Source organism: Helianthus annuus, chromosome 7 (genome assembly GCF_002127325.2).
Source record: "Helianthus annuus cultivar XRQ/B chromosome 7, HanXRQr2.0-SUNRISE, whole genome shotgun sequence".
Classification (NCBI taxonomy): domain Eukaryota; kingdom Viridiplantae; phylum Streptophyta; class Magnoliopsida; order Asterales; family Asteraceae; genus Helianthus; species Helianthus annuus.
The window spans coordinates 133,202,868-133,229,323 of record NC_035439.2 but is presented as its reverse complement, the minus strand read 5'-3'; the positions used below and the strand labels follow the sequence as shown (position 1 = coordinate 133,229,323).

The 26,456-nt window shown below is 39.0% G+C and overlaps 2 protein-coding genes and 1 long non-coding RNA gene across 3 annotated transcripts; 1 reads left to right on the top strand and 2 right to left on the bottom strand.

Moving 5' to 3' along the window:
• Positions 1–1,015: 1,015 nt before the first annotated feature.
• On the bottom strand, positions 1,016–1,507 carry LOC118480445. Its single transcript, XR_004862753.1, has 2 exons — positions 1,431–1,507; positions 1,016–1,200 (listed from the first exon to the last, which is right to left on the bottom strand). It is a non-coding gene; the product is annotated as an uncharacterized LOC118480445 (long non-coding RNA).
• Positions 1,508–6,133: 4,626 nt separating this feature from the next.
• On the top strand, positions 6,134–11,200 carry LOC110868646 (endo-1,3;1,4-beta-D-glucanase). Its single transcript, XM_022117875.2, has 7 exons — positions 6,134–6,314; positions 8,260–8,281; positions 8,375–8,492; positions 8,569–8,659; positions 8,937–9,026; positions 9,521–9,618; positions 10,840–11,200. Exons 1-7 carry the CDS (start codon positions 6,164–6,166, stop codon positions 10,978–10,980), a joined length of 711 nt encoding a protein of 236 aa, XP_021973567.1. The 5' UTR covers positions 6,134–6,163; the 3' UTR covers positions 10,981–11,200.
• Positions 11,201–24,726: 13,526 nt separating this feature from the next.
• LOC110866965 lies at positions 24,727–25,647 on the bottom strand. Its single transcript, XM_022116108.1, has one exon. The coding sequence runs from the start codon at positions 25,645–25,647 to the stop codon at positions 24,727–24,729; it is 921 nt and encodes a 306-aa protein (XP_021971800.1).
• Between the last annotated feature and the right edge of the window lie 809 nt (positions 25,648–26,456).

The following is a 26,456-nucleotide window of genomic DNA, read 5'->3' as shown; positions in this document are numbered from 1 at the left end:
TAACCCAGAAACAATTTCATTGTCAGACACCAAGAAGAAAACAAAAGAACTTCAAGTTTGCACTCCTTTAAGTTGCATCTGAGGAACGGTTACCACCAAAAAAGTAAAGAATCGACCAGATTGCAATTCAAAAACAATAAGTAATAAAACGAAATACCTATAAAATGATTGTACATATCGAATCACAACAGCAAATTAACCAAAACCTAGAACTCACTTTTACTGAATTTCTTCCCTAGGGCCTGCTTGTAAATCGATCTCGCTTCCAATTACCAATTGCTTGAAGGACGAAGGGTAGAACACATGAAAATGGGCTTAAATTGAAACGCATAAGGGGTTCAATCGCCGATAAATCGAAGGGATAGGGTATACTGAAGCGACGAATGTGAAACATTCAATATCGTATTTATTTTCATGATTAATTGTTCCCACAGTTACATTCTGTCTTCAATTACACAGGTTTGTTCGAAGAAATAATTGGGATGGCAATGAATGGGGGCAAAATTGGGAGCAGGGTATGAAAATTGGGGAAATAAGCTTGACCTTTGATATGACGTCTTAAAATTTGTGAAGGAAATTACAAATTTGTACATGGAAAATGCTTATATATAGACTAGTGGGAAACCCGCGCGTTGCTGCGGAGTCGATAATACATGACAAAAATATAATTTAAACCTTAAAACAATAAAAAAAAATTATAATATATTAGGTGTGGTTCTCATTATCCGCCTATGCAAACAATCAAAACAACCCTTTTAAAGAAAGCAATTTTTAACCAACCCGGACCGACCTGAAACCCATTTTGACCCGGGTCCGTTTCAACCCGAACCCGTTCCGACCCAAACCCGTTTCGACCCGAACAAAAACAACCCTTTTTTGTAAATGACCCTTTTTGACCCATGACCCGACCCAAACCGACCCGGTTGCCAGGTCTCGATTGCATGGTACAACATAAGCATTTAGGTATGCTTCTAAAATGCACGTTATAGCATAAAACTTATTAAAAATGGATATAAAGATTATAATGTTTTAACAAAAGAAATGCCAATAATAAAGTTTTAAATCATCGGGAACCCAATGTCTCAACATCTTCAGATCCTGAGAAACTCTTTCCTCCTTGATCCGCCTTCGTATGCGGGTCACTGCTGTTATGTGACGGATGCTCGAACTTCATTCGGGAACTAACCCGTCTCTGATGTTCTGAGAGAATAAAAGTACTTGTTAGATAAACAAAAAGTGGTTGACATTTTGAGTCAGCATGTTTGACTTTAAAATTTCAACTTCTGTATTCTTTTTCCATTAACTTCCAAAACTTGGGAAAATCATGGTTTCTTGAGGTGAAAAGTCAATGTAAAAAAATTCAAATAGTTAAGAAATCAAATATACAAAGTTAAAGACAAGTCAAATTACTTTTGCTATTGATTGCTTACCGAGTCATGGTTAAGAAATCATCCCAAATCAGTTTACTGAGTTCGTCCTTCTCCTCAGCCGTGAGCTCAAAGTTCAGTCCTCTACCACACATGAAAGCGGTTTAAAATTGGTGAATTATACTATTTAGACATGATGCAATACGTGTCATACAAACAAGCAGCTTCTTGTTGGGAGCCAACTGTACCTGGATGGATTTGTTTTTTGTCGACTTAATGGCAGCTTGCCTTTTCATGTTCTTATAATATACCCTTCTCAACATGGTCAAACTTACTTCATTTTGACCCATATGGATTAACTAAAATCAAAATTTCAAAAGGTTTTAACATTATTTACAGGTGAGATAGAGGATAGTTACTGTAAACAGATACTAAACCAAAGTTGCTTGCCTTTTAACATGGGTCCCTGTTCCATATGAACAAACATCAAAACCTTCCCTCTTTAGCAGAAAGTGAGCTTCCATGCTTCGGTTCTGATTTGAGGAGCATACCATAGAATATCTCAATCTCATTGTACACGATTTTTCTGTTCAACACTGCAGAAGAATTTTCATATAGTTAAAATCAAGATTATTATTGTTCATAACTTAATACCATAGATTAACAAAGATTGGTATTCTTAACGAGATTGCACATCAAAACATCCGCAATAGATTTGCAGCACTTCCCTTTATTAAACATCACTTCGTCATAGAAGTATTTTTTTTTTTTTTTGTATATATTCGTAAAGTAATATCATCTGTATCCATATCTATATATTCATGCATTTCTTCTTCAAAATCAAACCAATAGAACATTAAAACAAAAGAGGATTACAAACCACCATTACCAAAAGAGGGGTGTAAATGATCTCAAACAGCTTGTGAGCTACTCGAGATCGCCTCGCTAAAAGCTCGATTCGAGCCTAGCTTAAATAAGCTCAAGCCTAGAGTGAACAAGCCCGAGCTTGAGCTTCACTTAACAAGCTCAAACAGGCACACGACCCTAGATGTGCACAAATTGGTTCCAAACCCTAAACTGGTTCAAGTAGGTCAATGAGAAGTGAAAACCAATTTTGTTTGAAACCGGTTCGGATTATGTTAGTTTGTAGACTGGTTTTAACCAGTTTTGAGCAGCTTTTTACCGGTTCAGTTCAGGTTCAAACCAGTTTCAAAGTAAAGTTATAAACCCGTCCCAAACCTATGATTTCCATCCGGCTCAAATAGGTTCCTTTGCTTGTCGGTTACAAACCGGTTTCAGATCGGGTTGAAATTTGGTTTCAGCTCAGGAACCGTTTTTGTGTAGAGGATTATAAACCGGTCTCAAACCTACGATTCCTATAACCAGCCTGTTAATTATATAACTCTTATTCAACATGCTTGCATTGTAACTTTGCTTCTAGCTTCTAGATAAACAATTACAGTATATTTAAAGTAGAGAACAACCGAAGAGTATACACATGCCATGAAATTACTTTAAAATATGAATGTTGGGTAACCTGAATGCAGAAAAAGAAAAGAAGTCAAGCTTGCAAATCATGATCTAAATAATTCAAACATCCCATACACGATTAACTAAAAGCAAACAAAGATTTAATTGATTGGATCAGGATTTATAAACTTACCTGAGATATAGAGAAGCTAATCTTTGATAAGCTCTTTAAAAACCAGGGTTCTTCAACCCACAACCTCCTCGCATTCCTTAATAACCTCCCCCAGCCTCACTAACATGGTCAACGACTGAAGGTGAAGCCCACCAACTCAGATCATTCTTCACTCCCATCTCACCTGAAATTTCATTTTCACCGATAAAAATCCCCAATTTCTTCATTAAAACACCATGTACACACCAAATATAAACACATTAATTTACCAAAATACAAACATAACATGAACCCTAGATCTCCAGTTCTTTATAATTCAGTAAAAACATGCATAAAACAACTAAATAATCACAATGTAGAGATTATAATTGGTTTACAAGATAACTGTGATGAATCTTACTAACCTGCGATTGGAATTCAGCCTCTGTCGGACTCCAAACTTGCGCACCCAACAGAGACTAAAGATATAAATGTTCTTGATCCATCCCATCATATGGTTATGATTAAATCCTGAAACCGTTTTGGTTTAATTGCGCATTTATTGAATTCGGCTGTCGCCGTAACCCCATTGAACCATCGAACTTTTGATATACATCTCTGTATCGCATCTTATATGTGTGGGAAGTACATAAATATACCTAAAATTCAGTGGGTGGGATGGAAACGCACAAATGCTTCAATTGTTGCATTCAATGGAGAATTAAAATTAGCATTCACTACTGCAATCGATGAGGGTGACAAAATCATTCTAACCATAATTAATTGCTCCCACCGTTTCATTTGCTTGTTCAATTGACTACATATTCGGAGGGGGATGTAAGGAGAGGAGGACAAAATGGGAAGAAAAATGAAAAAAATTAGATTTTATTTGAGACTTTTAGGCTGCCATCTTAAAAAATGGCTGTTAAATTACAATTGTGTACATGGGAAATGCTTATATATAGTATATAGATAGATATAGATATATAGATATATAGATAACTGTATGCAATTAGTAAACGGTTTGAACTGTTAAGTCTTCTGCAACGTATTAGTTTTAAAAAGAGTTAGTAACATTTTCAAAAGCTTATGAAAATGTATAGCGGAGAGATCTAAGTTACCCTAAAATGAAGAGGTGAGCAGAATAAAACCATGCAAAGCTTCTTATGTAGGCTTCATCCAGGAAGTAGCAGGAGAGTTTATAGGAGACTTACCAGAAGAAGGAAATCGCCCGTAGAAGAAACTAGTGCATGGGAAGAAGATGAAATTTTATAGGTGCCTTTTACGGGGACTCTAATTACAAACAGTAAAATTATACAGGGGTCAGAATTATATAAATAACAAATGACCATTCTACCCCATGGTGAATTGTGAAAAGACCCTTTTAGCCCCTGAAATTTTAAATTTTAACCTTATAACTGAATTGGGTTAGTGGGTGGGGGGGTGGGGTGGGGGGGGGGGGGACTCGGGTGGCAACGCTTTTTACAACACCGGGACTCAAGAAACAAAAAAAAAAGATTTTTGGGGACTCAACATGCCTCCGGCTGAAACGATTAGGGACGCAAATTGCATTTAACTCTTCTTTTTTTTATAGAGTTAATTACTATTTTCGTCCATGTGGTTTGTTAAAAATCACTATTTCAGTCCATTAGTTTAAAAAATATGATTTCAGTTCCTGTGGTTTCACTTTCGTAACCATTTCAGTCCACCTCCGTTAACCCCATCCATTAATTCTGTTAAGTACACGTGAATTGACCATAATGCCCTTATTAATAAAAACAAAAAGATATCTAAATGAGTTAATTACTGTTTTCGTCCCTATAGTTTGTCAAAAATCACTATTTCAGTCCCTGTGGTTTCACTTTCGTAACCATTTCAGTCCAGTCTCCTAACACCGTCTATTTTACCGTTAAGTTTTTAATGAAATACCTAAATTACCCTTGTGTTAATTAAATAAAAAACCATGGAAATTTAAAAGATTGTATTCTAGGACCCACTTGTTAAAACACAACCTCACGCTACCCCACCCACTCCATCCTTTCTCTCATTTCCGGCAAAAGTTTCTGGTCATCTTCTCCGGCATCACAACCCCACCCTCTTATGTCCGGCGACCCATTAACCCACCCCAATTAATATCTTCCTTGCAGCATCAGTTAACATAATAACTTTGAAAAATAATGCTTACCTGGACATTTTCTCATTCTAAAATCCAAAATTAAAATTTTGGAACCATATATGTAAAAATAGTGTCAGACTTCTACCGAAGCCATGGGGGGTCGAACCCTACAATCCAAATTAAGTCCATATGTCATACAACAATAAAATCATATAAATCCAATAATAAAATCATATAAGTCCATATTTAATTAACACAAGGGTAATTTAGGTATTTTATTAAAAACTTAACGGTAAAATAGAGGGTGTTAGGAGACTGGATTGAAATGGTTACGAAAGTGAAATCACAGGGACTGAAATCGCAAATTTTAAACTAATGGACTGAAATAGTGATTTTTGACAAACCACAGGGACGAAAACAGTAATTAACTCATTTTGATATCTTTTTTATTTTTTATTAATAAGAGCATTATGGTCAATTCATGTGTACTTAACAAAATAAATGGATGGGGTTAAAGGATGTGGACTGAAATGGTTACGAAAGTGAAACCACGGGGACTTAAATCGCAATTTTTAAACTAATGGATTGAAATAGTGATTTTTGACAAACCACAGAGACGAAAATAGTAATTAACTCTTTTTTTATACGAAAAGCGCCCCAATTTTATTATCAACTTTAGCCCCCAAAAAATCTCGAGACGACACGATCATAGCTAAAAATAAGAGCAACAGTTGGAAGCTTTTTCTCTGGCGTGGATGGAGGAATGGAAGAAGAGAAAAGGCTGAAACTTGTCCTTTTATTTTACCTTGCCGTCCGTCTCTTTATTTCCTTGGAATCGATCTCGGGGTTAAGCATTGGACATTGCTACAACATGCTGGGCCACTGACTTAACTGTTGGGACTAGAAGTGTTAACTTTTAGAAAATAGTGATCAAAATAGTAAACTTTAGTTATGTACGTAAGCTCTATCGTCATCCATGATTCTGTGATACTATATGATCCACTCCACCATTCTCTATCATTTTGATGATTTTATAGAAATAATAATAATAATAATATAATGTCAGGCCCTCAATGCTGTACAAACCCACCGGATATTAGCTCCGGTAGCAGACAAGATGATCACCTAGAAGTTATCGGAGGCTTAACATCGTACACTGCTGGTTCTCCTGCTTCTAAGCTTGCTGTCATTTTGCTTTCTGATATATATGGTACTTTCTTCTTAACTATATATCCTCTACTTTTATATGATCTTGCAATATTTGTTTGAACACAATACGAATTAGAATTCGAAAAACCAATTCGAACGGGACGTAGAGAAATATATGAATTTTTTTAACTGATTAACTTGATTGGGGTTGATTTGAAGAAACCTATGTGTTTATATGTATACATAGTTTACACACGAATATAATTACGCACTTTGACCGTCGAAAGTGAGGCAAGAGATCTGTGGTCCATTGGACCAGATCTGGTAGATGAATGGTAGTTAGGGTGGGGGAGGGGTTGGTTTGGTTTGGTTTGTTTTTTATTTTTTTTATTTTTTAAGTGTGGGTACCACAGTTTTAGTTTATTTATAATTTGATTCTGCTTTTTTAGTTTATAAAGTATAAGGGTAAAAATATTATTATACATGAGTTTGAATCGTCTCCTTCTCTTCAAATGTAATTTTTTTTTTTCTGTTAAGATTTTTTTTTTTTTTTAAAAAGGAACTTATGAATTTATATCGAGATAGTGGGTAAACGGGCAACAAGTTGCGCCGCTACCCATAAATTGAAGAGGAGACTAAAAGTGTAATAAACGGGAACTTAGGCACCATATTGGCAAATCCGTAATCTGACCATACCACATGTAATTAACTCTTTTTATTGTTTAACTAGGAAGTGAACCCGCATGTTGTGGTGTGGTTGTATAATTTATAATGCTTGGTTTCAAAGGCTATTCACGTTGAAACGTTCGTAAAAATATAAATATAAAACTCATATGCTATCGGTGTATTCGCCCATCCATTTTCGATAATAATTGATATGAAAACGTAAAGAAAAAAAATCAGTTGCTAGAGTATGGTTTAAAGCGTTAATGACCAAAGAATAGGACTTAAAAATAAACATAAAAAACAAAATAAAAAGGAAAAAGGAGATTGAATCGTCTTGGGTGGGGGGGGGGGTCGCTAGACCTGAACTCAGGCTGACTAAGTAAAGAGGGCACGCTCTAACCATCCAGGCCGAGCACATTTTGATATTGATTCGAATCTAATTCTATATAAAGTTACTAGGTTATCACCCGAGATTGCTTTCCGGGCTCGAGAAAGTTAGTTTTATTAAAAACTATTTATGATTATACATAATTAAAATCATGGATTAAATAAAGTATTCTGTTAACATTATCCTTTCATTTGCATATATATGCACTTGTTGCAACTCAAGAAGCTTCCTTTCCACTTCTCTTATGACAATATTCTGTTAACATTATCCTTTTATTTTCACATATACGCATTGGTTCGATACGGTACCGATAAAATACCGAATTTTACCATCAAATACCGGTACCGTACCAAACATTTTCGATACTGGTACCCACTTTTAAGAGATTTTGAAAAGCTCTTAAGGGGGTGTTTGGCCTGGCTTTTATTTTTTGGCTTATGCTTATATTTTAAAGTAGCTTATAGCTTATTTTCTATCATTCGATGAGCTATTTTTAAGTGTTTGGATTAGCTTATATCTTAGTGTATTTTATATCATTTGCCCTTACACAAAGAAGATTCTTCAAATAAGCTAAAAAACCATCATCAATTTAGCTTCTTCAAATTAGCTTATATAAGCTAATAAGCATAAGCTTAAAAAGCTGAACCAAACATCAAATTAAACTTATTTTTTAAAAAAAGCTGAAAAAAGCTATAAGCATTGTTAAAAAAGCTAGGCCAAACACCCCCTAAATGGAAAAAAAAACCAAACAAATAGCCTGTCACGTGATTGGCTAAACTTACTACTATTCATAACCCTCACAAACTCAACGACTTTTACTATCAATATCATTAAAATTTAAGCATGACTTTTCTTATTTTGTTTTTATACAATTAGTTTTCAAATAAGTTTGTTTGTTTTATGAAGAAATTGTTTGATTCTTTATCTACATTAACATCTTATTTTGCTGCAGGCTATGAAGCTCCAAAACTAAGGTATGAAACTATGGATGTCCACATCTTGTTGTCACATGTGTATTGTGTATTCTTAGATGAAGTTTTTGAATATTTATGTTGTTTTGTGTGAAGACAAATTGCTGAAAAAGTTGCAGCAGCTGGATTCTATGTGGTGGTGCCTGACTTCTTCTATGGAGATCCATATTTACCTGATATGGAGATATCTTCTTGGTTTCCAAATCATCTACCAGTAAGTTCCCGACTGTCGGCTGGCTCGATCTCATATTCATCCTCTAAAACCATCCTTGATTTATGCTTTAATTTAGGCAAAAGGGTGTGAAGATGCTAGAAAGTTAGTTGCTGATTTGAAAGCCAAAGGAGCATCTGCCGTTGGAGCAGCCGGTTTCTGCTGGGGAGGTGCGGTTCACTCATGGCCCATGGGTCGATTTGGGTTATATTTTATTCGTTTTTATTTTTTAACACTAGGTTAAGATAAATGTTTTAGCTAAATAGGAAAAGGGTCAGGGCTTGATTTTGACTCAACCCAACCCAAACATTTCGCCCTATGCCACCCTGCATGTTTTGACACGATACACAACCAGTATAATGTATAACTGTATATCTGTTTAGCTTTGTGAATAGTGTTTGTGTGTGTACTTGTTTTGTCATCTCAATTTGTTGTTCTTTTATTTAGGAATAACGGTGTCAAAAATGTCGGCATATGGTGAGATCGAGGCTGCTGTTATACTACACCCTGGTCCACTCTCAGAAGATGATATTCATGGTAATTATAATTATAGATATGTAACATAACTTCTTAGCTAGAGTAAATTTTGTCTTTTTTTTTTCCTTTTTAAGTTTCGAATTCACCCCTTTCACTATAAATACGCATTTAACCCGATAGTTTTATTTTCTCTTATAACTTTCGTTCGTTAGTTTTTTTTTTTCCTTTTTTTTACAAAACTAAATACTTAATAATTTTTTTTTTTTTTTAAAACGAATTGAAAAAACACGTCTCGACTGCCTTTTGGATTTATCACGACTTTATTTTTTAACTTTCCTCTTTCGGTACTATAATAAGTATCGGCACCATATTGGTACCGTAATGAACCGTAACAATATCGACTACGTCTACATTTCCATTTAAAGTTTATGAAAAATCGGGTAGCCTCCGCCACGGAGTGCGGGTGTAACCCACTAGTTTATCACTATTTACTAATGTTGTAGCAACAATTATCATGCACATTCTCATGTATGATGGTGCAACCTTAAATGCAGCAACAAAAGTCCCAACAGCAATCTTAGGTGCTGAATTTGATGATCATGCTCCACCTGAACAAATGAAAAAACTTGGGGAAATTTTATCAGCGAAACCGGTAAGAGTTTTCTTTTCTTTTTGTTTAGATTCTGCAAGAATTGGCATAATTTATTTATTTTTTTTTAGTTAATTACTATTTTCGTCCCTGTGGTTTGTCAAAAATCACTATTTTAGTCCATTAGTTTAAAAATTGCGATTTCAGTCCCTGTGGTTTCACTTTCGTATCCATTTCAGTCCACCTCCGTTACTCCATCCGTTTATTCTGTTAAGTACACGTGAATTGACCATAATGCCCTTATTAATAAAAAAATAAAAAGATATCTAAATGAGTTAATTACTGTTTTCGTCCCTGTGGTTTGTCAAAAATCACTATTTCAGTCCATTAGTTTAAAAATTGCGATTTCAGTCCCTGTGGTTTCACTTTCGTAACCATTTCAGTCCATCTCCGTTAACCCCATCCATTTATTCTGTTAAGTACACGTGAATTGTATTCTAGGACCCACTTGTTAAAACACAACCCCATGCTACCCCACCCCACTCCATCCCTACTCTCATTTCTGGTAAAAGTTTCTGGTCATCTTCTCCGGCATCACAACCTCACCCTCTTAATGTCCGGCGACCCATTACCCCACCCCAATTAATATCTTCCTAGGAGCATCAATAACATAATAACTTTGAAAAATAATGCTTACCTGGACATTTTCTCATTCTAAAATACAAAATTAAAATTTTGGAACCATATATGTAAAAATAGTGCCAGACTTCTACTTCTACTGAAGCCATGGTGGGTCGAACCCTACACCCCAATTTAAGTCCATATGTCATACAACAATAAAATCATATAAATCCAATAATAAAATCATATAAGTCCACATTTAATTAACACAAGGGTAATTAAGGTATTTCATTAAAAACTTAACAGTAAAATAGACGGTGTTAGGAGACTGGACTGAAATGGTTACGAAAGTGAAACCACATGGACTGAAATCGCAATTTTTAAACTAGTGGACTGAAATAGTGATTTTTACAAACCACAGGGACAAAAATGGTAATTAACTCATTTAGATATCTTTTTGTTTTTTATTAATAAAGGCATTATGGTCAATTCACGTGTACTTAACAGAATAAATGGATGGAGTTAACAGAGGTGGACTGAAATGGTTACAAAAGTGAAACCACAGGGACTGAAATCGCAATTTTTAAACTAATGGACTGAAATAGTGATTTTTGACAAACCACAGGGACGAAAACAGTAATTAACTCTTTTTTTTGTTTGTAGGTTGATAACTTTGTTAAGATATACCCTGGCGTTGTTCATGGTTGGAGCACTAGATACAGGGACGACGATGAACATGCTGTCAAAAGCGCAATGGAAGCACACACGGACATGTTGAATTGGTTCACAAAATACCTCAAATAAGGATGAGCTTCTTCAAGATTGTTTGAATGGACACTAATGCTTCGCATGGTGTCTTGTGTTTTCTGCTTTGGATGTATTTTCCTTTTGGTTTGATAAATAATCAAATTATATTCATGCAATTGTTGTATCTAAAGACCATGGTTGCTCATTGAAACCATGCTTTTGGTTTGATAAATAATCAAATTATATTCATGCAATAGTAACACAGGATGTTATGTCATGCTTTTGGACAATGGCACCCTTTGTTGGTCCAATTCCAAAGGACGGTTACGGTATTTTTGAAGGTAAACAAATTATATTCAAGTATTTTTATGTACTTGAAACCAAAGTGTGACTAAGTATAGGATGGTTAGAAAAAAGAATATGCAACACCCAGGGCCAGTTGGGAGGAGGGGGCAAGTTGGTCGACTGTTCAGTGTAAATAACTGAATTCCTTGATTCATTCAAAATGATTACAAAAGTATATATAGGTACAAAATTGGAAGCTAACTAAAGAAACAAATCTCTTAAAAATAATCTAATATTTACGAGATATTCACAATACATAAGCCAATAATATGTTGGCAATATTATCGGCTAACACGCCCCCGCAGTTTGAGCCGTAGGTAAGCGAAGGCATAAACTGGACCGAAACCGCTGAAAGAGGTGTTTGGGAAGGCCCTTGGTAAAGATGTCTGCATATTGATAGTTAGCAGGAACGTGCAGAACTTTGATAGTGACAAGTCGAACTTTTTCTCGGACAAAGTGGATATCCATTTCAATGTGTTTCGTGCGTTGGTGTTGAACTGGATTTTCCGCAAGATAAACCGTCGAGATATTATCACAGTAAATAACGGTGGCATGAGTAACAGGGACCCGAAGTTCAAGTAACAAATTGCGAACCCAGCTAATTTCAGCGACAGCGTTGGCGACGCCCCGGTATTCTGCTAGATCTGGAGATAGTGGACTGTCTCTTCGAGGACCACAAAATTAGATTCGAACCCAAATAAACACAATAGCCCGATGTTGACCGACGTGAGTCGGGACACCCACCCCAATCCGCATCCAAATATGCCGTTAATTTAGCGGATTGAGAGGGGGAAATCAGAAAGCCCTGGGATAAAGTTCCTTTGATGTACCGGAGTATACGTTTGAGAAATTGAAAATGAGGTTCTCGTGGGGCGTGCATGAAGAGACAAACTTGCTGAACTGCATAAGATATATCTGGACGGGTAATAGTGAGGTACTGTAAAGCACCTCCTAAGCTACGATATAAAGACCCATCAGAAAATATAGCACCGTGATCAGCACTAAGCTTTGAACCAACCTCGACCGGTGTGCTAACGGGCTTGCAGTTAGACATGTTCGCACGTGTTAGAATATCGGCGGCATAAGTAGACTGTGATAAGAATAAGCCATTCGGCTGTTTCTGAACCGCAATTCCAAGAAAATGGTGCAAGTCTCCAAGATCAGTCATTCTAAACTCAGCGGTTAATAATTTAATAATGCGTTGAAGTAAAGCATCACTAGAAGCAGTGAGGATGATATCATCAACATATAATAGGAGATAAGCCATATGAGCACCATGTTGATAAATAAATAAAGAGGTGTCGCGGACACTACTTATGAAGCCACACTTGGAAAGGTATCCTGCAAACCGTTGATACCACGCCTGTGGGGCTTGTTTCAAACCATATAAAGATTTATTCAACTTGCATACATACTTTGGGTGTTCAGAGGAGGTAAACCTAGGTGGTTGAAACATATAAACAGTTTCCTTTAGGTGGCCATGTAAAAACGCGTTTTTAACATCCAATTGATTAACGGACCATCCTTTAGAAACTGCAAGACTGAGAACCGTGCGAATAGTGGTGGGTTTGACCACCGGACTGAACGTCTCATCACAATCAATGCCAACAGTTTGACTCTTACCATTAACTACGAGTCGTACCTTGTGGCGTTCAAGTGTGACGTCAGCGTGAAACTTATGTTTGAATAACCACATGCAGCGTATGACAGGTGCATTAGCCGGTCTCGGGACAAGTTCCCATGTGTTGTTGGCCAATAGGGCTTCATATTCATTAGTCATGGCAAGGTTCCAGTTAGGGTCCGAAAGGGCCGTAAGATGATGTCACACCCCCAAAATACCACCTAGGGAATGTCCCTGATAGGCGTGTGACGTACCAACAACGAGCCACTAATTACATTGAACCCATACAAGTTTCTAAATAAAAATCCTCAATTATTAATGAAACATATCATCAACAGGTTTAAATGAAAACCAACATGTTCAGCGGAAGCAAATAATAACCCAAAGTTAAACCGTTTGAAACCAAGGTGTAATATCAATAATTCAATCACATGAATCCCTCCAGTCGACCCATGACCACTCCAGCTAATCCAGACAGCAAGTTCCAATCCAAGGCATCTAACGACCTACAAGCATGCAGAAAAGTGTGTCAGACGACGCTGGTGAGTTCAAAGTTTTGTTAACGCGCTTAGTTACCAGATGTGTGTTTGAAACAGTTCAACGTTTTGTTTAGACGTTGTTATTAACTCGATTACCGTATGTGGCGACTAGATGTGAATGCCCAACCCCAATGCCTCCAACTAGGCATTGGTCATGATGTCAAGGTATCAAACAACCTTGAATAGATGTAAGGGGTCTTATATGTACACTATGTGAATGCCCAACCCCAATGCCTCTAACTAGGCATTGGTCAAGTGGTCCAGGTAATTAGTTCACGCCCGTCCTTTCGGCCCGGTGTGAGGGTGCCAAACCTAATAGCGCTATCAACTAAATACCTCGTTGCTTCTTCAGCAACACGGTAGATGTATGGGGTCTTACATGATTTATACTGTGCTCAATAACCAACATCCCAAATAAACAGTTTACCCAGTATTCCCTTTAGAAACGTTTACCAGATGTCCCAAACCACCGGGACGCATGCTTAGAAAAGTGCAGTGAACTCACCTTTGATTTGCTCGGTAGGACTAATTACCCGTTTTCCAGTTGATCAAACACATCCTAATATGATTATCGATATCAATTAGTTTTGTGTGCACATAACCTACGTATCTCATGTACAATCAATTAACATAACCCTTGTTCACATAACACCTAATTATTGTGCATGCATTTCACACATCTAGTTCACATCATAACAATCCATCCATTAGTTTAACATCAATATGTAGTCATCTATCATGTACTCGATTCAGAGCAGGTTCACATAATGATCTCATGTTTACGCACACATGACACTTTAATCTTCAACATAAGTACATGCAAAATAGCCAAATTAACAGCTCACTTGGGTTTATTATGATTTGAGATAATCTTATGCCGATTATGATCAATTCACGACCCATTTCCTAATACCGAAACCCACCGACCCAACTAGCATTAAACATGTTTCATCCACACATAGTCTAACATATTCAGATCATATATTTTTTTTCCTTGGTGTGATTCAATACCCTATGACCCGAACCAAGAGTATGCACCTTCAATTATTCCCACGATTACATATGATTATTTCATTCGGAACTATGGTTCAAATATATGATTACTTGATCATAACATCAGTTCATTAAATACGTCCCTAAATCCAAATTAGAATCACTATCGCGTGTAACCAATACTAATCATGAACACGTTAATCGGCCCACAATACATTCACCATAGTTAACTACTATTCAACTTCACATATCATTCTAACCGACTCACTAAATGACCGATACGTTTACTAATTTATATTGCTCACTTAACATCCTAATCAATATTACATAATGGCCGACAACTGTTTAAGCATTTAAGTTATAATTGGACCAATTTATTTAGTAGGCTTAGTAGGCTGACAATCTATTGGCCCAATATTAATGAAACCCACTAAATCATGTGATGGCCTGCCAAAATGTTGAACTTCACAACCGAATCTTGGCTTGTCAATTTATTCACATGACACATCTTGATAACACCAATTTTCTATTTTAATGGCCAACAATAGTTATTCTACTTAAAAGATTATTAGGCCTTCAAATTAGTGGATCTGACAATGAATCCACGTGATCTTTTATTACTTCATATTAGTTCTAGTTCATGCTAAATCACATCAGGTTACATCATGCCGAATACATATATTAATACTAACAATATCATCCATAATTTATTATCATATGAAATCAATCAAACACTATCACTAAACAATTAACCAAACAATTACAATATCATGCGATCCATGTTATCAAAGAATGAGATCAAGTAACATGACTAGATTAAGATGTTGACTGAATACGGTGTTGCACCAATGAGGAGAGGGAAAGTCTCGAGGTCTGCCGTCGTGAAGCAAGAGAGGAGTAGGGTTTTGTTTGTTATATTGTGATAATGAGAGGCATAGGGAGGTTACGTGCATTCCAAATATAGTGTAACCACCTCACAAGTGGGCCGATAATAAGGCTTCATTGGGCTACTCACACTTGGGCCGAATTGATCAACATATACAAATAACGAGTTGGGTTCGGGTGTTCCATTTGGGCTGATACAGTGTGTAGCTGTAAAGTATGACTATATGGCCCAAAACATGTGCGGCCCAAACAAATGCCAATACGTTATGTAACCTAGTTATCAAACGTTCTTTGTTTAACGGAGTTATAACTGAATAGAATGTTTTAACACATAAGAGAGAGATAACGAGAAGTTAAGATCGCAAGATAAAACGTTACTGGCCTCGGAAGTTCGGGTTGTCACATCATCCCCAACTTGAAAGAAATTTCGTCCCGAAATTTGATAAGCAAACCAAAAGTGACACGGTAACTCAAAGGTAACACAAAGCGGCAAAGTGTTAGACTAGGATGACTGTGGATTTTCCTCAGGTACCACATCATCCCCAACTTGAAAGGGAATTTCGTCCCGAAATTCGCCAATGATAGCAACAATTGATTCAACCACCTGAACAATTGAGGATATTAGAGTTTTATCAGTTCCTTACATTCCCACGTGAACTCCGGCCCACGTCTTGAGATTCAACGAACTCTCACGATTGTCGAACCTTGACTTCTTGGTCCATGTTTTCGGTAAATCCCCTGATAATTACAGCTGGTCAGATAACCTTAGACTCTGGTAAAGGTATCACAAGCATTTCATCGGACAACCACTGCCTTAGATTCAAGGCATAAATATCATTGCGAACGTTATCTAATTCGTCAGTTAACTCGAGTTTGTGAACCATGTCATCGATTCGTTCTAGAAATCCAAATGTCCCAATGCGTCGTAAACTAAGCTTGCCACGTTTTTCCATAGCGTACCGCACCCTCCCAAGGTGAGAGTTTCGATTATGACACGTTCGCTTACAGCGAACTCCCAATGTTTCATAAGCTTATCAGCTTTTCTGACAGTCATGCATTGCCATCGAACAATTTCCGATCTAAGCAATCTTTAAGTGTGTCGAGCACAAGTCCTGGATCTGTGATTAGGTTGTCACCCACCTTAATCCAACAAGGAGATTAGCGTTACAGTCCATGCGATGCCTCAAACAGAGCTGTATGCATACTAATATGGTAACAACTGCAGTAAAGCTCTCCCAAAGATAAGTGTCCTTCCCAAATGCTTCCCAAATGTTTACTAAAGTCGATCACGCACATGCTCGCAGCATGTCTTCATGTGTCCGGATGGTTCGTTACTCTGTCCGGTTGTCCTACAGTGATAAGTAATGCTCATGTCTAGACGTGAGCCAAGGGTGCTGTGTATTGCCTGACATGAATCAAGGATAGATCAAAATCAGAGATGACAGGAGTTGGCACCTCGTGCCCTAATGCCGCCTCTCTCAGAGGAATATTCACAAGCTGTGAAAACTCGTCAGTTCATCGATTGCAAGAAAGTATGCTAGTAAAGTGAGTCCATCAACGATCACCCAGATGATAATATTTCCGTTTCGAGTTTTAAGTAGACCTGTGACAAACTTCATGGCAGTCTGTTCTCATTTCCCTATGGGTGTTTCCAGTTGCTGATACTCCACCTTGACCTTTCCACAAATCAAACATCATTGACATACATTGCCAGGCGGGCCTTCATGCCCGATCACCAGTACAGGATTTATAGATCCTAATATTTCTCATCAAAATCCAGATGACTAGAACATCGAGGTCGGTGTGCTTTGGTCAACATAAATTCCCTACAGTTGCCGTATAATGAGATCTACATTCGTTCCAGGAGGTAGCGAATATCGTCCGACCTGCCAAAGGTTGCTTCTCTATGCCCCGCATGGGTTCAACTTGAAAATCCTCTTCCTTCAGTTCTCCTGTTTAAACAAAGCGAGTCTGATCGGGTAAGTTAAAGTCGATAGGGAGCTGCATAGCTCTTGCACGTTCAGGTTTCACAGTCGCACTCATTCCAAAGTTCCATCCAGTGGCGTCATTGGTTGCTTTAGCTCTTCCGATCATCAGTACACGGGAGGCCCTTGTGATCGGTCTAGGTAATGCATTTGGTACCGTCCAAGTAATGCCCCCAATTTAAATCCCAGGCCATGGTTTCCACCCCCAGGTTGTGAGTCGTGCAGTTCTTCTTGTTAATCCACCACGTAGGCCATCACCTACTCGTGTTGCATTGACGTGTGACTGGGATTCTGATTCATGCCATCGTTGTATACCACTGAATCACCCGCACCCTCGGGTAGAAACGAAGCTCAGTGCATTGTAGTGTTGGGTTTCGAAAGTTGAAAAGACATTCTCCCGTTCTGTCTCCCACGAACACAGCTCCCTGCTGTGTTAAAGAGGTTAAAGCTGCGCGATCTTCGAAAATCTCATGATGAATCTGCGATGGTGTCTAGCAAAACCAAGGAATTGTTGCATCCCCGAAGGAATCTTTGGTGTCGATTAGTTTCTAACAAAATGGATCCTAATGAGATCTACGCGTATTCCCACTTCGTTGATTACATGACCAAAAATGCACTTCTTGAATCCAGAAGTCACATTTAACAAGAGTTCGCGCAGAGTGGCTCCTCCCTCAGGAGCTCTAAAAATAAGATTCAAATGCCGCCCATGATGTTCCTTTCTCCTGGAAATAATCCAAAATGTCATCGATAAACACGGTCGATTCATGTGGTCCATAAAACTGTTGGTGTGTTGATTAACCCAATGGTTATGGTGTACAAGGTCGCACTGACCGTATTGCGTTCAACATGCCGCTCCAAGAACATTCTTCCCTTGGACTTCCATCAGATAATAGCTTGTTCGAAAATCAACCCTCGTATGGAAGCTTGTTCCTCGCAACTGGTCAACAGGTTGTCAATACAACGGTCGAGGCAAACAGTTCTTGAATGTCGCCTTGCTGAGTTCTGGATAATCAGTACACATACAAAAAGGCTTATCTTTACGGATATAAATGGGGCTCCCCGGAGCGAAAACTAGGTCCGATAAAATTCCTGTCCAACAGTCCCTGAAGTTGGTTAGGCAGTTCCTGCAACCTTCCTGATGTGAGACAACAAGGAGTACTAGTACTAAGGGCTGCTTCTGACATGATACCAATCTGATATTCCACCTGACAATGTGAGGGTAAACCTGATAGTTCTTCTGGTAGCACATACGGAGAAATCACGAACAATTGGTGGATCCTAGATCCTCTTTTACTTAGCCCTAACATCAGCAACGAGTGCTAACATAGCAGGGTACTCCTTCCGTGGGCACTTCTGGCCATCATTGCTGAATTGATGCTAACCTCTGCACCACCCAGATACTTTATAACAGACGACAACTTTCTCCTCATAGGGTATATCTGCGCGATATCTGGCTAACCAATCCATACTGACTACTGTATCCCTACTATAAAGGGTAGTAGAAAGAAGTTCGATGTCGAACACTTGCCCCACCAGATCGAGTTTGCATCCCAACGAACATTTGAAATTTCAATTGCTTTGCCATCAGCCGATTCCACAACAGGTTCGGTTTCAAGAAACATTAGGGTTAAGAAGAATAGAGACGAAGCGATTAGCTACCCATTAAAGCTACCATGCTGCTATAATCCTGGCGTCGCCCACATCAATCCTAAATGCCCTTCCACGAGCATCATTTCCAGTGTTGTTATTGTCTTCGTTCCCTTGGTTGTTGACATTTTGACTTAACACCATCAATCCTTGTCGAGGTCACCTTCGTTTCCATACTGTAGGCTACTATTACAAGTACCTGGGTGTTGCCATGACTGTTGCCTCTAATGTCGTTGCTGGAAACGGAACCCTACGATCTTTCACCAACCAAGTCCATCTTTCCACCGCTGGTAGTCACACATTCCCCACTATAATCAGTTGTCACCGCTTATGCCCCAATTGATTCGTAAGAGTCGACTCCCATAAGTCGCTTACCAGGGATACAGATTCGATTAGCGTCAAACTGCTGATGTTCGTTGCTGGTAATCAAGGTCGTCCAATACTAAGGTGGGTAAGGTATTATGCTCATCCTCTTCTCCATCGTTCTTGCGAGTTGACTGAGTAATACACGGTATGTTTCCAGAGCATTGCAGAAGTGATCGCACTTCAGAGCCTAAGACGTCAACGCACCAAGTTCTAACAAACAAAGATAGGCGAGGCAGATATAGACCAATCATCCGACGCGGAGACATCCATCTTAGGGACGGTTCGTACATGCACCTAACATTCGACACAGTTAGCTAGGCGTTCAGATGGGTGTTCAGGTAATACTCGATAGCATCGAGATCCGTAAGGAGTCAGAGTGGAGTGAAAAGATCACGTTCAAGTGAGAGACAATCACTGCCGTGACTCTTATAGACTGTGGTGTTTCACATCGATTTAATAACAGAACGGAACCCCTCTTTAACTTGTTAAGCCTTACTGGGACTCGCATGCACCCCACACTATTATTATGTGTACCCACAATAATACTGTGATTTGCATGCTCATCTCAGCTCCTCCTAACTCATGTCAAATGGTTCCTCAAACTCAAGTAGCAACAGAGAGCATTACGAAACGTGGGTCAGGAATGTTTAGGGAAATACCACCCTAGCAGTCACATAACACATGCAAGTAATACATGAATTCATACTGTTGTGCTAAACGTGCAATCACATGCAATATCATATGTAAGTGTTCACTAGTTATGCAATACAATGAGTATACAAGAGACGAACCTTGCAGTCTGGAGCTAAGTGTCATGGTCGATTTCGGATCTGTTCGGTTATAGTCTGGTTTTATAAAAGCGTTTTAAAACCAAGTTCACTATAACCAGTGGCTCTGATACCAAACTGTCACACCCCCAAAATACCACCTAGGGAATGTCCCTGATAGGCGTGTGACGTACCAACAACGAGCCACTAATTACATTGAACCCATACAAGTTTCTAAATAAAAATCCTCAATTATTAATGAAACATATCATCAACAGGTTTAAATGAAAACCAACATGTTCAGCGGAAGCAAATAATAACCCAAAGTTAAACCGTTTGAAACCAAGGTGTAATATCAATAATTCAATCACATGAATCCCTCCAGTCGACCCATGACCACTCCAGCTACTCCAGACAGCAAGTTCCAATCCAAGGCATCTAACGACCTACAAGCATGCAGAAAAGTGTGTCAGACGACGCTGGTGAGTTCAAAGTTTTGTTAACGCGCTTAGTTACCAGATGTGTGTTTGAAACAGTTCAACATTTTGTTTAGATGTTGTTATTAACTCGATTACCGTATGTGGCGACTAGATGTGAATGCCCAACCCCAATGCCTCCAACTAGGCATTGGTCATGATGTCAAGGTATCAAACAACCTTGAATAGATGTAAGGGGTCTTATATGTACACTATGTGAATGCCCAACCCCAATGCCTCTAACTAGGCATTGGTCAAGTGGTCCAGGTAATTAGTTCACGCCCGTCCTTTCGGCCCGGTGTGAGGGTGCCAAACCTAATAGCGCTATCAACTAAATACCTCGTTGCTTCTTCAGCAACACGGTAGATGTATGGGGTCTTACATGATTTATACTGTGCTCAATAACCAACATCCCAAATAAACAGTTTACCCAGTATTCCCTTTAGAAACGTTTACCAGATGTCCCAAACCACCGGGACGCATGCTTAGAAAAGTGCAGTGAACTCACCTTTGATTTGCTCGGTAGGACTAATTACCCGTTTTCCAGTTGATCAAACACGTCCTAATATGATTATCGATATCAATTAGTTTTGTGTGCACATAACCTACGTATCTCATGTACAATCAATTAACATAACCCTTGTTCACATAACACCTAATTATTGTGCATGCATTTCACACATCTAGTTCACATCATAACAATCCATCCATTAGTTTAACATCAATATGTAGTCATCTATCATGTACTCGATTCAGAGCAGGTTCACATAATGATCTCATGTTTACGCACACATGACACTTTAATCTTCAACATAAGTACATGCAAAATAGCCAAATTAACAGCTCACTTGGGTTTATTATGATTTGAGATAATCTTATGCCGATTATGATCAATTCACGACCCATTTCCTAATACCGAAACCCACCGACCCAACTAGCATTAAACATGTTTCATCCACACATAGTCTAACATATTCAGATCACATATTTTTTTTTCCTTGGTGTGATTCAATACCCTATGACCCGAACCAAGAGTATGCACCTTCAATTATTCCCACGATTACATATGATTATTTCATTCCGAACTATGGTTCAAATATATGATTACTTGATCATAACATCAGTTCATTAAATACGTCCCTAAATCCAAATTAGAATCACTATCGTGTGTAACCAATACTAATCATGAACACGTTAATCGGCCCACAATACATTCACCATAGTTAACTACTATTCAACTTCACATATCATTCTAACCGACTCACTAAATGACCGATACGTTTACTAATTTATATTGCTCACTTAACATCCTAATCAATATTACATAATGGCCGACAACTGTTTAAGCATTTAAGTTATAATTGGACCAATTTATTTAGTAGGCTTAGTAGGCTGACAATCTATTGGCCCAATATTAATGAAACCCACTAAATCATGTGATGGCCTGCCAAAATGTTGAACTTCACAACCGAATCTTGGCTTGTCAATTTATTCACATGACACATCTTGATAACACCAATTTTCTATTTTAATGGCCAACAATAGTTATTCTACTTAAAAGATTATTAGGCCTTCAAATTAGTGGATCTGACAATGAATCCACGTGATCTTTTATTACTTCATATTAGTTCTAATTCATGCTAAATCACATCAGGTTACATCATGCCGAATACATATATTAATACTAACAATATCATCCATAATTTATTATCATATGAAATCAATCAAACACTATCACTAAACAATTAACCAAACAATTACAATATCATGCGATCCATGTTATCAAAGAATGAGATCAAGTAACATGACTAGATTAAGGTGTTGACTGAATACGGTGTTGCGCCAATGAGGAGAGGGAAAGTCTCGAGGTCTGCCGTCGTGAAGCAAGAGAGGAGTAGGGTTTTGTTTGTTATATTGTGATAATGAGAGGCATAGGGAGGTTACGTGCATTCCAAATATAGTGTAACCACCTCATAAGTGGGCCGATAATAAGGCTTCATTGGGCTACTCACACTTGGGCCGAATTGATCAACATATACAAATAACGAGTTGGGTTCGGGTGTTCCATTTGGGCTGATACAGTGTGTAGCTGTAAAGTATGACTATATGGCCCAAAACATGCGCGACCCAAACAAATGCCAATACGTTATGTAACCTAGTTATCAAACGTTCTTTGTTTAACGGAGTTATAACTGAATAGAATGTTTTAACACATAAGAGAGAGATAACGAGAAGTTAAGATCGCAAGATAAAACGTTACTGGCCTCGGAAGTTCGGGTTGTCACAGATGAGACTTAGGGATGGGAGAGATATGTGTAGAGGTCTCGGTATGTAGTGAGAATTGGGTGCGAGGTTTAAAGATACCCGACTTGGAGCGGGTTTGCATTAGGTGCACGGGTGGTGGTGAGTGGAGAGGGTCTTGGTTTGGTTCAGGGTCTAGAATAGAGTGTGTAGGTTTCGTGGCGAGTGGAGGCTGAGAAATGGGATCGGGCATAGTAGTGTAGGTCGATGGGCCGTGGGGTGGGCTTGGCGGGGAACCTGGTGTAGTGTGGGGTAGTGGGCTGGAAGTTGGGTCAGTGTGTGTGGTGGCCGTGAAAGGGTGAGAATTGGGCGGGTCGTTCATTGGGCCAGAAGTTGGGCTGTGGCGTGATGTTGGGCTGAAAAAGGTGGTTGGATGAAATACGAGGGGGGTAGGGTCGGTTGAGGAGTTATAGGACGGGGTAGGAGATGGTTTGGATAATGGGAAAACATCTTCAACAAAAGTCACATGCCGTGAGAAGATTGTTTTGCCCGTAGAAATGTCGAGGCACCGGTAGCCACGGTAGTTAGCCGGATACCCTAGGAACACACATGCGATGGAGCGTTGCGTGAGCTTATGAGGGCGAGTGGCGGAGGTATTAGGATAACATAAACAACCGAGCACAAGAAGGTGTTCATAGGACGGTTGGCGTTGGTAAAGAAGAGAAATAGGTGTTAGGTTATGGTGAAGTTTGGTGGGTAGAAGATTGTGTAGGTAAGAGGCAGTATGGATTGCCTCAACCTAAAAGGTGGGCGGGAGTGACGCGTGTGTAAGGAGAGTGAACATTATCTCATTTAATCGTTGAATCATACGCTCGGCTTTACCGTTTTGTTGAGATGTGTGTGGGCATGAAAAACGAAATTGTATGCCATTTTTAGTTGCAAAATTTTTGAAGTTGGTGTTATCAAACTCACCCCCCATATCACATTGAAATGTTTGAATGGGTAAATGAAACTGAGTGGTGACGAATTGATGAAAATGGGTAAATTTATTGAAGGTTTCGGATTTAAGTCGTAAGGGATACACCCACGTGTATTGTGTAAAATCATCAGTTATCACATATAATATTTATATCCTGCGTGACTTAAAACAGGCGATGTCCATAAATCACAATGTAATAAAGCAAATGGTAATAATGTATGAGACACAGAATCTGAAAAAGGAAAACGCTTATGTTTCGATAACTGACACGAATGACAATTAAAAGGTAATTTCGGTTTATTGCATGAAATAAAATGTTTTGAACGAAGAAACTCCGTGACTTGTTGACCCGGGTGTCCAAGTCTGTTGTGCCAAAAAGGAGAATCTTTGGTAGAAGCAAAGCAAGCAGTAGCGGAAGCATTTGGTGTGAGCGGGTACAAATCACTCGAACTGTTGTGACGACTCAGGATCATGCCATCCTTGAAATCCTTCACAGAAAAACCAAATGGGTCAAATTCAATAGAGGTGTTGTTATCGATATTGAATTGACGAACATAAATTAAATTTTTAACTATGTTTGGGTTAAAAAGGACCGATTTCAAGTGTAAGGGTTTTGAGGAAATGGTTAAGGTAGAGGAACCCGAACCCAAAACTGGAACTCTATTGCCATTACCAACAATTATTGACGCTATTGGTGCAAACGTAGAAAAATTGTCAAGTTTATTTTTATCAAAAGAGACATGAGAAGTAGCACCTGTGTCGAAGTTCCATTGATCATTGCCTTGGTCCATGGAGAGAGATTGAACAACGTCTGCCAACTGAGTAGGCTGAAGTGGATCTATTTCCGTGACATGTGCTTGTGCGGTACGCGAACCAGAATAACCGTTGGGCTGCGGAGGTGGTCGGGGCTGCCACGGTTGGGTCCACCCTTGGGTCGGGTAAGGACAAGGGGGAGGAGCCTAATACGGTGGGGCCCAATAAGGAGGGTAAAACTGTTGTTGGGCCATTGGTGGATAGAACTGGGCCTGATGTGCTGCTGGTCTGTTATGCGATGATGTTGGGCCACGCTGGTTATTACTGTTGGGCCGACCCGACCGGTTGTTATTGTTACGCCGTTGAGAAGGGCGCTGATTCGGGTAGTCCTGAGTAGTAACAGGAGGCGGTGGATGGTCACGGGATGGTGGAGTGGTGTTGGTGATGGCGGCAGCGACCATGGGGGTGGGTGTAACGGCTTCTCTGGTAGCGATACGCCGTGCTTCAGATTGTAGTTGGTCAATAGCGTCTTCCCATGTTAGGAGAGATTGGTTCAAAATCGATGCAATAGTGTCGTATTCTTTGGGAAGACCATGAACGAGATGGAGAACTCGTTGGCTGTCATTCATGGGGTAATCCACCGCAGCAAGTTGATCCGACAGATCACGGATCTTTTGGCAGTAGGATTCAAGATTGGGCATGGAAGCCAAGGTCAGATTAGTGGGCTCATGTTGAAGTGCTTGAGCCCGAGACCCTTTGTTGTTAACAAACAATCTTTTAACCCGTTGCCTTGCCTCATGGGTTGTAGATGCATCATTCAAAACCCTTGCAAGCAATTCATCAGAGAGTGTCCCATATATCCACTGGAGAACAACCGCATCAATCTTCTCCCATGCGAGAAATTCTGGAGTGTCTTTATCCGGGGCCGGTGAACCATCGACATGACAAAGCACGTCATACCCTTTCGCATGAAGCAAAAAGAGTTTTACCCACGAAGAATACGAGACCTTAACGCCGTCAAGAACACGCACCTTATGTTGTATGTTGGTGACAGTGTAAACAGGATGAAGAGGTTGTTGTTTCGGATCGGTGGTGGCACTGTTTTGGGGGTCGATTTTGTCACCCATGGCAGGATGTTTGCTGCTGAAAATAGAAAAAAAAAAGGAAGGAAAAAGATGGCGTAGGAGGTTGATCTAGATCAAAACCTCTGGGAATGATGCCATGTAAATAACTGAATTCCTTGATTCATTCAAAAGGATTACAAAAGTATATATAGGTGATGTGCGTTAGGTGTAATATATTTTTAGATGTTTATTTAAGCCCTTTTTACACTTTTAGCCAAGTTTTAAATTTATAAAACACGATATTCACTAACACTAAACACACATATGGGCAAGTGCACCCATCGTGGACGTAGTATAGTGTTGGTAAGATACCGAGGTCGTCCAAGGACACAAGAGCTTTTAATACCGGTTTATCCTCAACGTCTAATCAAATCAAAAAGTTAGAAAAATGTTTTAAACTAAGAAAAATAAAAACTAACTAAATGCTGAAAAAGAAAATAAAATAAAAACAGATAGACAAGATGAATCACTTGGATCCGACACGTGTATTAGTATAACCTTTGATTATTTTCGCACTTTTGCACTTGTTTAAGAGATTATCTTAGTTATTGTAGTAGGCCCCTCTTTTGAAGGCGACGTTACCCTCAACCCAGTAGTTTGAGTCAGCAAGGATACAATCCTAAAGGGTCGGATTATTGAAAGATAATGAATTAAGTTATTAATGCAAATTATGGTAGGCCCCGCTTTTGGCGGTGACGTTACCCTCGGCTAAGTAGTCTGAGTCAGCAGGGATACAGTCCTAAATAGCCGGGTTATAGTATTAATAGTAGTTAGCTTATGAGGGGGTCAAAGAGTTTGGATCCCCGCCATCC

What these genes read in the sequence shown, in the direction of transcription:
- LOC110868646 (XM_022117875.2), top strand. Translation starts at nt 6,164, where the DNA reads ATGTCAGGCCCTCAATGCTGTACAAACCCACCGGATATTAGCTCCGGT. An exon ending in GGTTTCCAAATCATCTACCA is followed by an intron (nt 8,493 to 8,568) that starts GTAAGTTCCCGA and finishes GCTTTAATTTAG; the next exon opens with GCAAAAGGGTGTGAAGATGC. An exon ending in AGCCGGTTTCTGCTGGGGAG is followed by an intron (nt 8,660 to 8,936) that starts GTGCGGTTCACT and finishes TCTTTTATTTAG; the next exon opens with GAATAACGGTGTCAAAAATG.
- LOC110866965 (XM_022116108.1), bottom strand. Translation starts at nt 25,647, where the DNA reads ATGGGTGACAAAATCGACCCCCAAAACAGTGCCACCACCGATCCGAAA.